Source organism: Triticum urartu, chromosome 3A (genome assembly GCF_056163025.1).
Source record: "Triticum urartu cultivar PI428250 chromosome 3A, HENAU_Tu73, whole genome shotgun sequence".
In the NCBI taxonomy this organism is placed as follows: Eukaryota; Viridiplantae; Streptophyta; class Magnoliopsida; order Poales; family Poaceae; genus Triticum; species Triticum urartu.
This window is the reverse complement of record NC_141875.1, coordinates 702,439,480-702,455,044: the sequence shown is the minus strand read 5'-3', so window position 1 is coordinate 702,455,044 and position 15,565 is coordinate 702,439,480. Positions and strand designations below refer to the sequence as shown.

Below are 15,565 nucleotides of genomic sequence, written 5' to 3'. Positions count from 1 at the left end.
GTCAGGAGCGAGGCCCATTGGTTCCGGTTCGTCCCACCAAGCGGGACCAAAAGGTCCAGATGAACTGGGACCAATGGCCCACGTGGGCCGGCCGGCCCTCTGGGCTCACGAACCGGTTCCAATGCCCCCATTGGTCCCGGTTCTGGACTGAACCGGGACTAATGGGCTGACCGGGCCTGGACCAAAGCCCTGTTTTCTACTAGTGGTTGCGAGGCTCTTGAAGGAGCGCTCGTTAATTAGTGGCTCCCGTGTTTTCTTTTTCCGCGTGTCGTGGCCTCCGTGGGTTACAATAGAGAACCCCCTATGCCATCGGGTCCCGCAAACCCGCCGCCCCCACCAGTCAAAAAAAAAAAACAGACGTAAGCACACACCGGGGCCACACGGGCGCATCCGATCCGATCAAGGCTCAACCGCGAAGAGACTTTACCCCGCGTGGGTCTTCCGGTCGTTACGCCACGCCTCGCTCCCCTCCCCTCCCATCCATCCCCTGATCTCCTGCCGCCGTTCCCTCTTCCACCTCCACCTCGCCGCCCCAGACCCCAACCCGAAATCAGGCCGAAGTTCCCGCGCGATCCGCCGCGGCGGCGACCCGTCACACCCCCGGACTCCCCCAATGGGAGAACACTAGCCCGCCCTAACCCTAGCATCCACTCCCCCCTAACTGACCGATCGCCCGCCATGGCCGTTGTCGTGGCCGCGGGCGGCGGGGACGCCGCGCCCGCGCACCGGAAGCTGGGCGGGTACCTGCGCGTGGTGGTCTCGGTCCCGTCCTCCGACGCCCAATCCATCCGCCCGCTCGCCCCCTGCTCGCTCTCCGCATGCGGGGCCGCGCCGCTCGCGCCGCTCCCCGACGACGCGGCGGGCGGGCGCCCGGGCCTCGCCCCGCGGGGCTCGGTCAGGTGGCGGGCCACCGGCGGCGGCGGCACCAGCGTCGTGCGCCAGCTCAGGGCGCTCGTCGCCGCGCGCTGCGTCGAGGTGGAGGGCAGGGTGCTCCGGGTCGTCGCCAGGGGGGAGGAGGAGGCGGAGGAGGTCAGGGTTGTGGTGCTCGTCGACGTGTACCTCCCCGTCGCCGCCTGGTCCGGGTGGAAGTTCCCGCGCTCGCGCTCCTCCGCGGCCGCCGCCGTGTTCAAGCACCTCAGGTCAGTGCCGTCCCCCCTTCCTCTGCATCTGTTTCCCCTGGCTCTGCCCGGTGGAATTTAAATTAAAGTGGCACGATCGCCTTCTTCGGATCCAGGGCGGCACTTGCCCGCCTTTCCGAGGCAATGTGTAGAGCCTGGTGGGGTGTCGGGCAGGCAGGATTTTGTCATTTTAGTGGCGATTTGTGGCGGTTACGGGCTTCTGACGCGGGGAATTTATTACTGCTACTGTTGGTTCTCTGCATTGTGCGATCAGTTTAGCACTGCTACTACTATTAGCTGGCTGCCTTGTGTAACTGTGATGATCTGAAGCGTCAGAAATTTTGTCCTCCTATGTTCTCTGCATTTGATACTTGCTAGTCAGTAATGTGTCAAATTTGCTAATTCCTAGTCAGTAATGCACTTGGCCTGCATCTCAAGTTGTGATGGAAGTTTTTGCAACTCAGATGTTGACAGATCACCATGATTTGACTGAAATTAATAAGAAGCTTGTAGGCTTGTCCACACGACATTTCGAAAATTAATCAAGATAGCTTCCTAATTCCAGATGGTTAGTGCATTTAATTTTAGCTATCTTATTATGCACACGGTTGATCAGTACTGCAGCTCTGCGTGTAGGTTTGGTTTACCATTTCAGCAATCCTCCTGTTGATGCTGCTTAACTCCTAGTCTAAGGCAATGTTCTTTTGCAGTTGCAACTGGGATGCTAGGAATGCTTTAGTTGCTTTTGACTGGACTTCTCATGACAATCCACATCCTGATGACCAGTATATTTGGAGCTGCACTGACTGTCATGTCCTTGGCTGCGAGCTTCATCAGATATCATCTGTATCGAATAATGACAAGTCATTTGACCTGCATGAAATCTTCAAAGTTCTCCCCAGTGTTAGGGTGGAGAAGGGGATGCAGATAACAACAATAATACCAGATGTTATATCGGATGAAATAGGTATCTGGTCTATCCCTGATGATATATTGAATAAGGTGCTGATTCGCCTTAAACCCGGGGATTTGATAAGAGCGGCAGCTACTTGTCATCACATAAGGACTCTTGCTGCCTCTATTATGCCTTGCATGAAGCTTAAGCTTTTTCCTCATCAAGAGGCGGCTGTCGAATGGATGTTGAGGCGAGAGCAAAACCCTGAGCCCTTACCGCATCCTCTCTGCAAGAATTTCTGCACTGAGGATGGCTTTCCTTTCTTCATAAATGTTTCCTCTGGTGAAATATTCACTGGGATTGCTCCAACCATAAACGATTTCTGTGGAGGTATGTTCTGTGACGAACCTGGATTAGGGAAGACAGTGACTGCATTGTCTCTTATTCTCAAAACGCATGGAACGTTAGCGGAACCTCCAAGAGGGGTGGATATAAAGTGGTGCACTCATAAACCAGATAAAAAGTATGGATACTATGAATTCAACACCAGCAACTGTTCAAACAATTTGTCTGAATCAAAAAGGCTCATGGGGAAGAACGTTGTTAAAGAAGATCCATGTTCAAGTGAGCTATCTCATAATGGTGACTCTGTTCCCAGTACAAGATCATCAAGGAAGAGAGGCAGGTTAGTAGACCCTGGTCTATCGCCGGTCAACATGCATGTTTCAAGTGAGAAGTCGCCAGAATCATGCAATCCACATCCAACGCCAGCTACTCAAGTACTAAAGGTCACCAAAAACTTAAAAAGTGTCAGGAAAAACCTCATGGATGCTTACAGCAAAGATTCAGTTGGCAGTAAAAGGAAGAGAGGCACCGCGTCCGAGTTAAGTGAGACATGGGTTCAGTGTGATGCTTGCAGAAAGTGGCGGAGGTTATCAGATGGAACTGTTCTCGATTCTACTACGGCTTGGTTTTGCAGTATGAATGCCGATGCTGCACGGAAGACATGCACTGCTTCAGAGGAATCCTGGGATTTCAAGACAAAGATAACCTATTTGCCAGGATTTTACAAGAAAGATGCGTTGCCGGGAAATGAGCAGAATGTATCATTTTTTGCAAACATATTGAAAGATAATATTTCTTTGATCAACTCTGAAACCAAGAAGGCTTTATTGTGGTTGGCACAGCTTCCTCTCAGGAAACATCTCGAGATGGAATCAGTTGGTTTGACACGTCCAGTTCTAGATGCACGGGCAACCACAGGCAAGGGTGCCCGCCCATATTTCAAGTTATTTCAAGCATTCGGCCTTGTGAGGAAGATTGAGCAAGGTGTGACTCGGTGGTATTATCCATCTATGCTTGATGATTTGGCCTTCGACTCGGCCGCGCTTGGAATTGCTCTTGAAAAACCGCTGGATTTAGTGAGGTTATATTTATCTAGGGCGACCTTGATAGTTGTGCCTGCTAATTTGATTGATCACTGGACAACACAAATACAACGTCATGTTTCTTCAGATACACTTAATGTTTATGCATGGGGAGATCACAAGAGGCCGCCTGCTCACATCCTTGCTTGGGACTATGACATTGTCATAACCACATTTAGCAGATTAAGCGCAGAATGGGGACCAAGTAAGAAAAGTGTTTTAAAGCAGATCCATTGGTTTAGGGTAATATTAGATGAAGGACACACTTTAGGTTCCAGTCTTGCCCTGACAAACAAATTGCAGATGGCCGTTTCTTTGGTTGCTTCAAACAGGTGGATTTTAACTGGTACACCTACACCGAACACACCAACTAGTCAGGTTGCTCATCTTCACCCCATGCTCAAGTTTCTTCATGAAGAAGCTTATGGTGAAAACTACCACTCATGGGAGTCTGGAATTCATAGGCCCTTTGAGGCACAAATGGAAGAGGGGCGCATTCGTCTTGTGGAGCTACTTCGGAGGTCCATGATTAGTGCAAGAAAAGCAGATCTCAAAAACATCCCTCCTTGCATAAAAAGAATAACATTTGTAGACTTCAGTGAAGGGCATGCGAAAAGTTACAATGAACTGGTCGTTACTATTCGCCGGAATATACTGATGGCTGATTGGAATGACCCTTCCCATGTTGAATCACTTCTGAATCCCAAGCAGTGGAAATTTCGTACTACTACTATAAGAAATGTCCGGTTGTCTTGCTGTGTTGCTGGGCATATTAAAGTAGCAGAGGCTGGTCATGATATACAAGAAACTATGGATGAGTTGATGCAGGGGGGTCTTGATCCTTCTTCAGAGGAATATCAATCCATAAGATTTGCTCTTTTAAATGGCACCGATTGTATCAGGTATGGAAGTGTTTAATAATAACTAAAGCATATTATCTATCAATCAGATAATCTGACTTGCTCAAACATTCATATTGCTCTCTTCAGGTGTCGAGATTGGTGCCGCTTACCTGTTATAACACCTTGTCGGCATCTGCTGTGCCATGATTGTGTAGCTTTGGATAGTGAGAAATGCATAGAATGTGGGAACAACTACGAGATGCAGTCTCCCGAAACTCGTGCACGTCCAGAAAATCCGAACCCAAAATGGCCAGTCCCAAAGGATCTAATTGAACTGCAGCCTTCATATAAGCAGGTCTGTACTCAGAGCTATGTGATGCCATGCAATTTTTTCAGGCACTTTGTTGTCAGAGTATTTATTTTCTCCATTTTATGCAGGATGACTGGGATCCAGATTGGCAGTCAACGACTAGCAGCAAAGTTGCTTACTTGATTGACAAGTTGAGAAGTTTGCGAGAAGCTAACATGAAACATGTGCACTCGACTAACATAACCATTGGTGCTGGTCCTGCTACTACATCGTCTTATCAAGATGATGATAACCTGCAGACCAGGTTACCACAGACATTGCCTGACAAAGTAATCATATTCTCTCAGTTTCTGGAGCATATTCATGTTATTGAGCAGCAGGTAAATTGTAATGCCCATGCTTGTATTTTACTTAAGAGTATGAATTAGTTGGTTAATGATCCTTCTGTTCAGCTGACTATTGCTGGAATAACATATGCTGGAATGTACAGTCCCATGCCTTTAGGCACTAAGGTATGTGTCATTCTTCTTTCTTCTGTCTACCTGTAATGTAACACATATCTAGGTAACTAGGTTACTAGGTGTATTTGCTACAGCGTGCTTATCTTTCCCCAAAAAGGCAACATTTTTATTGAATTGGGACATGGCAATTTTTTTTGGCTTGGTGGACCTTACTGGTGATCATGTATACCACGTTTCCCCATCTTGTTCTCATCCCTGTCCCTTCCTATCTAGTGTCTCCCATTCCCTTCCACTACCCTGATGGCCTGCATGTCCTCCTTTTTACAATGGAGCAAATTTGACTCTCTAATTAGGGAAAATTTGGTAAATGATTGGCATGTGTCAAAAACATTTTGTGACTCATCTGGGTATTGCCACAATTCTTTTCAGAGAAGTGCATTGACGAAGTTTAAGGAGGATCCAACATGCATGGCTTTACTGATGGATGGCACTGCAGCACTGGGCCTTGATTTGAGTTTTGTGAATCATGTTTTTCTGATGGAACCCATATGGGATAGGAGGTAATCTAATTGCTGAATTACTGACATACTGTCATTTGGTCATGCATTAGACTAATAGGGTACACATTTTTTTGGGGATGCAAATAAACGTACTTCCTCTGTAAATTAATATAAGAGCATTTAGATAACTAAAATAGTGATTTAAACACTCTTATATTAGTTTACAGAGGGAGTATAAAATAATTGACTACCAAATGCTATAGCTAAAAAAAATCATACTGCTTTACATCTATCAACCATGGGTAATTTGTATTCCTACTGGTGTTTGGCACTGAAGTTAACCATTTGGGGGATGTCTTATTAACTATCAAGTTGTCACCACTTGCGTGTGTGTGACTGACCGGTATTGATGATGGTCCTTTTTTTTGCGATTATTAGTATGGAGGAGCAAGTTATTAGTCGCGCACATAGAATGGGTGCAACCCGTCCAATAAATGTTGAGACCCTGGCTATGCGCGGTACCATCGAGGAGCAAATGCTCCAACTTCTGCAGGTTTGTGTGGATCCCATCGTCCGTAACATTGCATTGTGAAATATATCATCAAACCTTGCCGATAAAAATATATGCTTTGTTCGCAGGACTCTAGCGCTTGCAGAAATATGGTTAATAAAGGTGCAGGCGGCACCGAGAATGAAGGGGCTCGTCCTCACCGTAGCCTACACGATTTCGCCGAAAGTAGTTATCTGGCGAAACTCACCTTTGTGAAAGGATCTAACACGGCATGCATAGATGCTAGTATAAATTGAACAGTCACCATAAGTTCTTTGTTTGTTTCTTTTGTTTTGAGATAACGTGGTCCTTCCAAGTCATTCTTTTGCAGCAGAAATAAACAGAACTTTGATGGTCTTTGGGTGGGAACTATGTGCTTTTCCTTTTAACAGATGTTCTTGTTTTTTGGCTTCAGACTGCAGTCTCGTTGATAGGAGCGCGATATAATCTCCACTTGATTTCTTATAACAGATGAATAATACTCCTACTAGCTAATTAAATGAGGAAAAAGTAAAATCGAAGTAGTGGATTTCTGCTGCATACTCTACATAGCAAAATATGCGCGTGCATACTCTACATTATTTCTCTGAAAGCAGCTCCCTGTAGCAACTCGCCTTTGTGACAGGATGTAGCAGGAACTAATTTTGGATTTGCAACTTAAATCTATACCCATGCATCTTCTTTCCTACTTATACAGATTTGAGTTGGTGGTACATGCACTCTCCTCCATGTGGGACCCATCGAATTAGAATAAGAAGCAAGCAGTGGCACTCGAATTGGGTAGTGGAGTCGACCGCTGCTCTTGCCCAAATTGCCATCCTCCGGACTGTTACTTCCCAATAGTCGATACTCCCTCCGTTTCTTTTTAGTCTACATATAAAATTTGATCAAAATTAATCTTTATAAAGTTTGGCTAACTTTATATTGAAAAACATCATCATTCATAATATGAATTTAATATTGTCAAATGCATGATAAACTGTATTTTCATACTATATAGTTTTAGTATTATAGATGTTCATATTTTTAATGTAAATTTGTTAAACTTTGTGTAGTTTGACTTTGATCAAATTTTATACGCGGAGCAAAAGAAACTTTGTGTAGTTTGACTTTGACTAAATTTTATACGCGAAACAAAACGAAACTAAGCAATCGACAGACGGTCTACGTGGAGGAAAAAGAAGGAGGAGAGAGAAGAAGGGCGTCTGCAGTTTCGGCAGACGCTCAAGTGTTTGTAGTTTTCAGTTTCTCCCCCAAAGCGCCATAGATCCCGTTCTCCAGGAACCCAATCCGGTGATTTTTTTTCTTCTCGATCGCTGGACGGATCTGGACGAGACCATCCCCTGCATCGTCATCCTCACTGAAGAAAGGCAGGACGTGTGGTGCCCGGAAGAGGGCAGGGGCAGTGGTTATTGTTTGGGGCGGGGAGAGAGGTGATGACCGGCCCGAGGGTGGAGACGGTGGGGGCGGCGACGGCCGGAGATGGAGCTCGCGCTTCTTCTTCTTCTCCCGCTGCAGGTGCAGCGACATGGGGTGGCGGCCGGTGACGGTAACTACGAGGATGACAGGGTCGAGTTCATTATGCTCACTGCAGCAAACAAGAAGAACGGTGGTAGATCATACATGCCGTACTTCATGCATTTTTACGGTTTCTTGTACAGACATCTAAAAAGACAGCTTGTGTCTACATTACAGTCTTTAGGTGACATGGACACATGCTACAGACGATGGCTGTCTAAGCTAATCTACATGCCCTTCGGCCCGGGCCGGTCCGCTGCCTCGCCAGCCCGACGGTTACAGCCACTGCCAGGTGGGCCCAGCTTGCGGCGGCGTCGGCATCAGAAACGTGGTCGTGGAGGCGGAGCGTAGTGAGACATGCTCTTGGGCGTGGTCAAGATGGCCCGAGTCGCCCGCGCGGACAAACCCCGAGCATTGAAAGAATTCCTTATTTAACACTGTTTTAAATGTTGTTTCTCTATTTAACACTGAAAAACTTTTCTTTCCTTATATAACACCAAGTCTAAATTTTGTTCCTTTTTTGACACTTTCATCCGTTTTGAGTACTTACGTTGTTAATTGACATGTGAAAAAAACGATTTTACCTCTAGTGCATTATTCACAGGAATAAAAAGGCAACAATATTTTTGGTGGTTACATGAACAATGAAGTTTCAGTGCACCATGACACCGTCAGGTATTTCAGGTCCATGGAGAAACAATATACGTGCAGATGCTGAGGTACTATAGGACAATATAGAAACCCTTTTTTTCTACGAGTGTAGAGCATACCTTTTGAGGTCGATCATCTCCTGCCCTTATGGACTGATGTTGCTTGGTGCGTGCAGGCGTCTCTGCATCTTTGCAAGACACCAGTATGTAGGTTGGTTGACTTGTTTTTGAACGGCTAATTAACAAGAAGAAACGCGATAACTAACATCCAGCTTAAATTATGTTGGCAACTTTGTTTTGTTTACTCGACCACTAAGCTTGGTTGGCCAGCGTTTATTCGAAATGTCTGCCAGCTTCTTCAACCATGTAAATAACGCCTTCTTTGGTCGTTTGAATAATTTTTGTCACAAATTGCATCATGGGTAAAGTCGTCTTTTCAGGTGCCATTTAACACCATTAGTAGTCAAAATTGATGAAAGTGTTACAAAAGGAACAAAATTTAAACTTTCTATTATATAAGGAAGAAAAAGTTTTTCAGTGTCAAATAGGGCAAGAAAATTTAAGATAGTGTTAAATAAGGAATTCTCTCCCGAGCATTTGCAGCATGGAAGCTCACGCCAACTCCAACGCACAACTCCAAACAAACGTTCGTTTTGTTCGTATTTTATCTGTTTATATCGAGAAAAGGGGTGGTGTCCGGCTGTTTTTCTGGATGCGTTGGCAGTGCGCCCAACACAGCCAACGTATATGGTCCGTCATGGCCAATCAAAGGTCAAATGCAGACAATCTTTAAACTAAACATCGCAAATAGTTTTACTACCAAATAAACTAAACATTGCAAATAGTTCCGCAACCGAATAAAAAACATAAAGTTTACAACCCAATCGAAATTGTCTTGAATACATGGAAAGAAAATGAACCGGTACATCCACTAGTTGCCAATGTCATTCTACATGTGCTCAACCAAGTCATTTTGGATTTGCATATGAGTATGTCAATCATGCGTCTCATGATGGAACTGGGTAACGTCTTCAAACATTGCCGATTCTTAGTGCTCAGGCAATATATTTTCACCCTGATATTCGAACCCTTGGTCGCATATGTTGTTATCAAGTTCATCCTTCATGATCTTGTTGTGCATGATCATATAAGCAGTCATCACCTACCAAAGATTCTCGGTGCTCCATATCAGTTTAGGGTGTCGAACGATACTCCATCGAGATTGAAGCACACCAAAAGCACGTTCCATGTTCCTCCGAGCACTCTCTTGTGCTTTGGACAAGTCTCTGTTGTTTCTCTCCATCCAGGTTGGATATTGTCTTCACAAGAGTTGACCACTGAGAATAAATATTGTCAGCTAGGTAGTATCCCTTGTTGTAATCATGGCAATTGATATCAAAGTTGACCTCTCGGCAGCGGCCTTCCACAAGCCTTGCGAACACTGAAGAACGCTGAAGCACGTTGATATCATTGTTAGAATCAGCCATGCCGAAGAAAGAGCATCATATCCAATGATATTGTGAAGCCACCGCTTCTAGTATAACAACGCAACCTTTCACATGCCCTTGTACTACCCCTGCCAACAAATGGATAGTTCTTTCACTTCTAGTGCATACAATCTATGCTGCCAAGTATTCCCGAAAAGCCTCTATCTGCATTGATCGCCAAAAATGGGGTTATATTTGCGGCATTTGGCTCCCTCAAGTACTCAGGGCCAAACACTGCTACCATGGCCTTGCAAAAACTGTACATTGATTTGACACCTCATACAAACGTACTCATCCACAAGATCTTTATGCAAGCATACAAATAGCTACAATGCATCTCTGGTAAGCGAAGATGCCAATTTTGCCAAGGGCATCCTCCTTGCACTCAAAGTATGGGTCCATATGCTACCACTCCCTCCCAAATACGATTGAGCACATGTTTCGCTATCCAGAAGCAGCGCTGGAAAAGATGGGGTTTGAAGAGCGGGGAATCCTCAAAGTAATCGGCACAGAGCTCTTTGTCATCCGATGAACAAATGTAGTTGTTGAAAAAACTATTCGTCCCCACTATCCATTGTACCTTGCAGGCAAATTGTCGAACACCTTGTGGACGAGGTGGAGGCGCGGTCGGTGAAGACCCCGGCCTCTTTTCACAGGTAGCAGACTTGTAGGAACATTGACGGCTGGCGACAGACAACCTTGCAGTGCTAGGTGGACGGTGTTGTGGCCGATGTTCGTCGCCGGCTGACATAGTTTCCCTGGTACTTGATGCGGCGACAAAACCCCACAAACGCCGACAAGAACTTCTACGAAAGCAGGAGGGGCGGTGGGATTGTGGATGCGTCGGGGGTTTGGGTGGCCGGGCTGGACAGCAAAGAAGCAGTCGGAAAATGGGCGACGACGGTTATGGCGGGGGGCAGGCGCTGGGGCAAGCCGCGTAGGGGAAGGGGAAAAGGGGACTATTCCACTGACAGACGAGCCAGAGAAGAACAGGGAAGGGGACTATTCCACTGACAGACGAGCCAGAGAATAACAAGGACGTGTGTCCCGCCCATCCGCACCCTGTCCGTTTCAATGCAAACGGGGCCCAAATTTGGGCCGAAAATAGATCGATGGCGGATAAAAAACGGACTAGCATCCATTTGCTCCCGCATGTTGGGTCGCGATTTGTGTCCGTCTCGCCTTAAACGGACACGCCCGGACCAAATGACGCATTGGAGTTGGCCCACCTCGACATAGCTGGTCGGTTTTCTTATACCGACTAGTAGTTGGGGCGCCACCTGGTTGCGCCTCTTGAGGCGGGATTGTGTGCATCAATCTAGCTATTATATTTGTTAACGTGTCTGTATGACAGTAGGCTTAGATTAGTGAGGAGATAGGCAGCCCAAGATGATACAACAACAAAAATCCTTTATGGGCAATGTACATGCATAAAATATATGAGGCTTAGAAGCACTGACATGAGCATCTTGGTGTTGGAAATATAAGATACAATAGCAGAAATACATTACGAACAATGCACATGCATAAAATCTATTAGGCTTAGAAGCAAAGACAAGCATCATGGATAATGATAGGCGCACATGAACAGGAGTAGCAGTTTTATAGCTTAGACCACTCATTACAGATACGGCATGTAGTTCAAAATTAACAGATAGTACTATACAACTATCTCTAGGGAGCTCCATTTGTAGAACATTGTGCCTGATGATCACCAATATATGTTTATTCAGGGAAGAATGCCATCCATGCGCATACCATGATTCATTTGGATATACTCCCTCTGTTTCTAAATATAAATCTGTTTAGAGTTCTCAATAGGGACTACATATAAATGTATATAGACATATTTTAGAATGTAGATTCACTCATTTTGTTTCGTATGTAATCCGTATTGAAATCTCTAAAAGGACTTATATTTAGGAACGGAGGGTGTAAAATACAAAACATAGACAAAACATGTGTCTGAGTAAGGCTTGATGACTACATGCAAATTTCAATTATTAGAACTCATAACCAAAGGTCCCCTGCAAAGAATGACTGGGTGGAAGGCTGCTAAAGATAAAAGCATATGTAATATTTCTAGTAGTACAAATCCCACTATTCTTGTGTACCCTGGATAGCAGGATAGAGCGTACCATCATTCTAACTTCTAGACTGCACTCCATCTGTGGTCAACCATATTAACTGAAATCTTCCTACATGTTAGTGGGAAAGTGCAAATTAAATTTTAATTTGGTCGTCGCTCAATGCTAGATGATGCTACTGTCAGCCATGTCACCAATAGAATCCATTTAGAGTTTCAGACCATGTCTAAGAAAACCAAAGCTGCCATACAGGAATAGTTTGGACAGACATTATACAGAAAGGAAGGCAAGAACTACATTATGTTCCAATTTCCGGGTTGTGAATAGAAAGTATGCATTAATATTTGTGTGTTATTAAGCATATTATAACATGCACTTACAAATATTCAGAATTACAAAGATCCATTTGACATCATGCTCATATTCATCAGAAGAACATAAGAAGGTAAAGATTTCGCTTACAACTAGGAGTGGTCAGCTTGAGAGTGTCCTTTCAGATGTTATAAATGGCCTCATTGTCAAGAACCATGCACTTCCCCGTGTGCTCCTATACTGTAGAATACAAAAATGTAGAAAAATGCTGACTTCCTATAAAAAGGCAATAATAGAGCATAGAACCCAAACTGTAGTTGGGATAAAGATGTACTTGACCAGGATGCTGTCCATGAGAGCTCGGATCAGTAGTTAGTTCTTGGTGAGATGAATACTGCAAGTATACATTTCTTCCCCTGATATGGCAGGAGCATGGTGACGGTCGAATAATGGCATGAAAATCATTATCACTAACAGTGATACTGGATTTTCTTAATTGACCGAGGCATAATAACATTAAGTAATACAATGCAACTTTAACCTCTCGCAAATCCAAATCACAAATGATATAACTCTGACATTGTGGTCAATCACAACACATAAAAACATAATGTAAAAAATAATTCTACAGACAGAAGATCGGCTGACACAGAAGCACCAAAAGGAAAATTTCACTTAGATGTACCCACATCAGGTAAGAACAAGATTACCTCACGCTATATTGAATCATAGTGTAGTATTGGATCACGCTCAATGAAGAAGCCAAGTCATCCATCTGGACAAGGGCATGCAGTAACAGCAGCACAAACCCCATGTTACAATCACAAAAACCGCAAACGCACATCCACCACACAACTGGAACTTGATCAAATGCATGAAATCGAGAGGGCTCCTGATTCTTGGCACAGAGCATGATGAACTTGGCTACCACGCCAAAAGGCTGCACGACCTGGAGCGCTCTGCACACAAGCAGAACACTGAGAAGATCAAACTTTGAACCAGAGAACTTTTGTGGTGCCAAATTGGAGCTTTCATGACTGTCATATATGCCCCTCGTTTCCTCGCGTCGCCCTCTCGAGGGCGACTCGCGGGCGACCAACCCCCCCTCCGCGTCCTTCCCTTCTTGTTTCCTGTCCTCGCCGCCGCAGGAGACGGGCGCCGGGTCCCCCGTGCGGTCGCCGATGAGGGTGGCGGCGAGGCCCTCGGCTGCGACGCCGCTTGGGCTTGGGCCTAGGGTTTGAGGCGGCGGCCTCTGCTGGTGAGGGCGGCGTCGTCCTGGCGGCGGGCGGCGCTTGCCGGAGTTGAGGGCCGCGTCTACTTGGCCGCGTGGGCGGCAAGTTGGCGGTGGACGCGGGCGCCGCATGGGGGGATCCCCTGCTGATCTCCTTCGCCAGATCTTAAGACGGCGCCCCGTGCTGCTGCTTCCTCCTCGTCAGTCCGGCCGGATCCGGTGGCGGACTGCGCGGATGTGGGGTTGGGAGCTCTGGATCGGAGTAATTTCTTGGCTGGCTGCGGCGGCCACGACGCCGGCGGCGCTCCAGGCGTTGTTTCCTTCTTGAAGGCGGCTTCTAGATCCATCTCCCTCTTCCTCATCCTCCCCCTGCACCCGGGTGAAAACCCACAACTTTGGTTGGGCGGCGGCGGTGCCCGGCTCCGTCACCTTCTTGAAGGCGCCGCTTTGGGTCCGCGGGGAGGTGGGACAGCTGCAGCGCGTTCTTGGCGTTCCTGATGGCGGCGGTTCTCTTTAGTGGTGTCGCTTCGCCATGGCGGTCGGCTGAGTCCGGCTCTCGTGGTGATTGTGGTGCTCAACTCTTCGCCGTGTCTTCCTGGGGTGCTCCCACCCCGTTCAGAGAGGCTGCAGGTGGAGCGGCTTCATCTTGCACGGAGATTCGGTGGAGATGTCAAGTCATGCCTGGCCGACAGGTGCTACGCTTTGTCATGCCTGGTCGGGAGGTGCTACGCACGACAGATCTTCCGAAGACTTCAAGCTGTGTCGGCTGGTGGTACTTGGCAGCATGGTGCTGAGGTGTATCAGTGGCGACCGCGACGTGCTCAGTTGTTTGCGCGCAGGGAGGAGGTGCCGTTGGGCACCGTGGTGGCGTCGACGATAGCTGGACCGAGCAAGGTTGATGCATCAGTACAGTTCTGAAGATGGATCGGTGGCACTTGGCGGCGGCGGCCTCTGAGTGCACGCCGGACCGGTGAGACCCATACCTGGCAGGCGTCCTGGATGGGACCTCAGGTCTTAGATGTTAGGTTTGGCTGCGATGTCTGTTTGGTATTAGACCCAAGCTATCTGCGCCCCTTCATCAACTGGATAGAGTTGCTTAGACGGCGGCTTTACGCTTACTGTTGTATTACTTTGTTAGGTCTTGTGACAATAATTAATAAAGTGGCCATATGCATCGCCCAGACGCAGAGGCCGGGGGTCATCCTCCTTTTCTAAAAAAAATAAAAAAAATTGGCAGCCACTCTTTCCATTAGTTTTTAGTTGTTATTGCTAGCATGGATGCATGTACAACTTATATATTAGTTAGGCATTAATCAACGACAGTGGAAAAAATCATTATAGACCAAAGGTGGTCCAATAAGACTTCCAAATCAACAATAGTGTGCCTGCAAATTTGAGGCGAAGTAATTAAAGGACACAATAGTTATAGCTAAACTAATATTTTTTGTACCCTAGAGCAACATCCCCTTGGCCTTTGAGTTCTTGCTCCTTCTTTCGGACAATTTTATGGCCACTTTCTTTCATTTCTTTGTGGAGAAATAGATGCCCAAGATGCTGCATCTTCTTGAATAAGCAAAGCTAGTTGCCTGTAAATATAAAGGGATAATTAATTTGGTGCCCTTAGTTGTGCCCCCCTCGGCAGGTTTGCCCCTAGTTTCCGAAAACCATCGTTCTTGCCCGAACTAGTTTGGTTTTCTTATGCTTTTGCCCTTCCTTCACGGTTCCGTCCAGTCAGCGCCGTTTGACCACTACCGCCGCTAGTTTTTGGACACGGCTTGCCCGTCGGTCGACCAAACCAACTCATTCCCACTCTCACTCTATCGTTCCCCATTCTCACTCTCTTCCCCCCGTCAGAAACCCTAGTCGCCATTGGTGGCTCACCACTAGATCCACAAACCAATCCTCGCACCACATCTGTTTCCAGGCCAGGCGATGGGGGAGGACGGAGAAACCCTAGGTGGCGGCCGCGGCCGCCGCAAGAAGGGCACCGCTATCGGGACCCCGTTTCCAAATCACATCGATCTAGCCGGTAACACCTCATATCACTTTGCGGCCTCACGCACGGTATCCCCACGGGTGTCGCCTTACCCTGGCCCGGGACCGTTTGCGCCTTTTGGCTCGCGTATATGGTTGTGTCGCTAGCATCCATATGACAGAGAACCCGGGCCGACATGGCT

The 15,565-nt window shown here is 46.7% G+C and overlaps 1 protein-coding gene across 1 annotated transcript; it reads left to right on the top strand.

The window, feature by feature from the left end:
• Positions 1–434: 434 nt before the first annotated feature.
• Positions 435–6,517, top strand: LOC125546106 (SNF2 domain-containing protein / helicase domain-containing protein / F-box family protein). Its single transcript, XM_048710249.2, has 8 exons — positions 435–1,139; positions 1,829–4,342; positions 4,430–4,637; positions 4,721–4,972; positions 5,045–5,104; positions 5,483–5,613; positions 5,992–6,106; positions 6,193–6,517. The coding sequence occupies exons 1-8, from the start codon at positions 679–681 to the stop codon at positions 6,358–6,360; spliced, it is 3,909 nt and encodes a 1,302-aa protein (XP_048566206.1). The 5' UTR covers positions 435–678; the 3' UTR covers positions 6,361–6,517.
• The last annotated feature ends 9,048 nt before the right edge of the window (positions 6,518–15,565 follow it).

Coding starts and splice junctions, on each gene's coding strand:
- LOC125546106 (XM_048710249.2), top strand. CDS start 679: ATGGCCGTTGTCGTGGCCGCGGGCGGCGGGGACGCCGCGCCCGCGCAC. Junction 1,140..1,828: donor GCCGTGTTCAAGCACCTCAG/GTCAGTGCCGTC, acceptor GTTCTTTTGCAG/TTGCAACTGGGATGCTAGGA. Junction 4,343..4,429: donor AATGGCACCGATTGTATCAG/GTATGGAAGTGT, acceptor TGCTCTCTTCAG/GTGTCGAGATTGGTGCCGCT.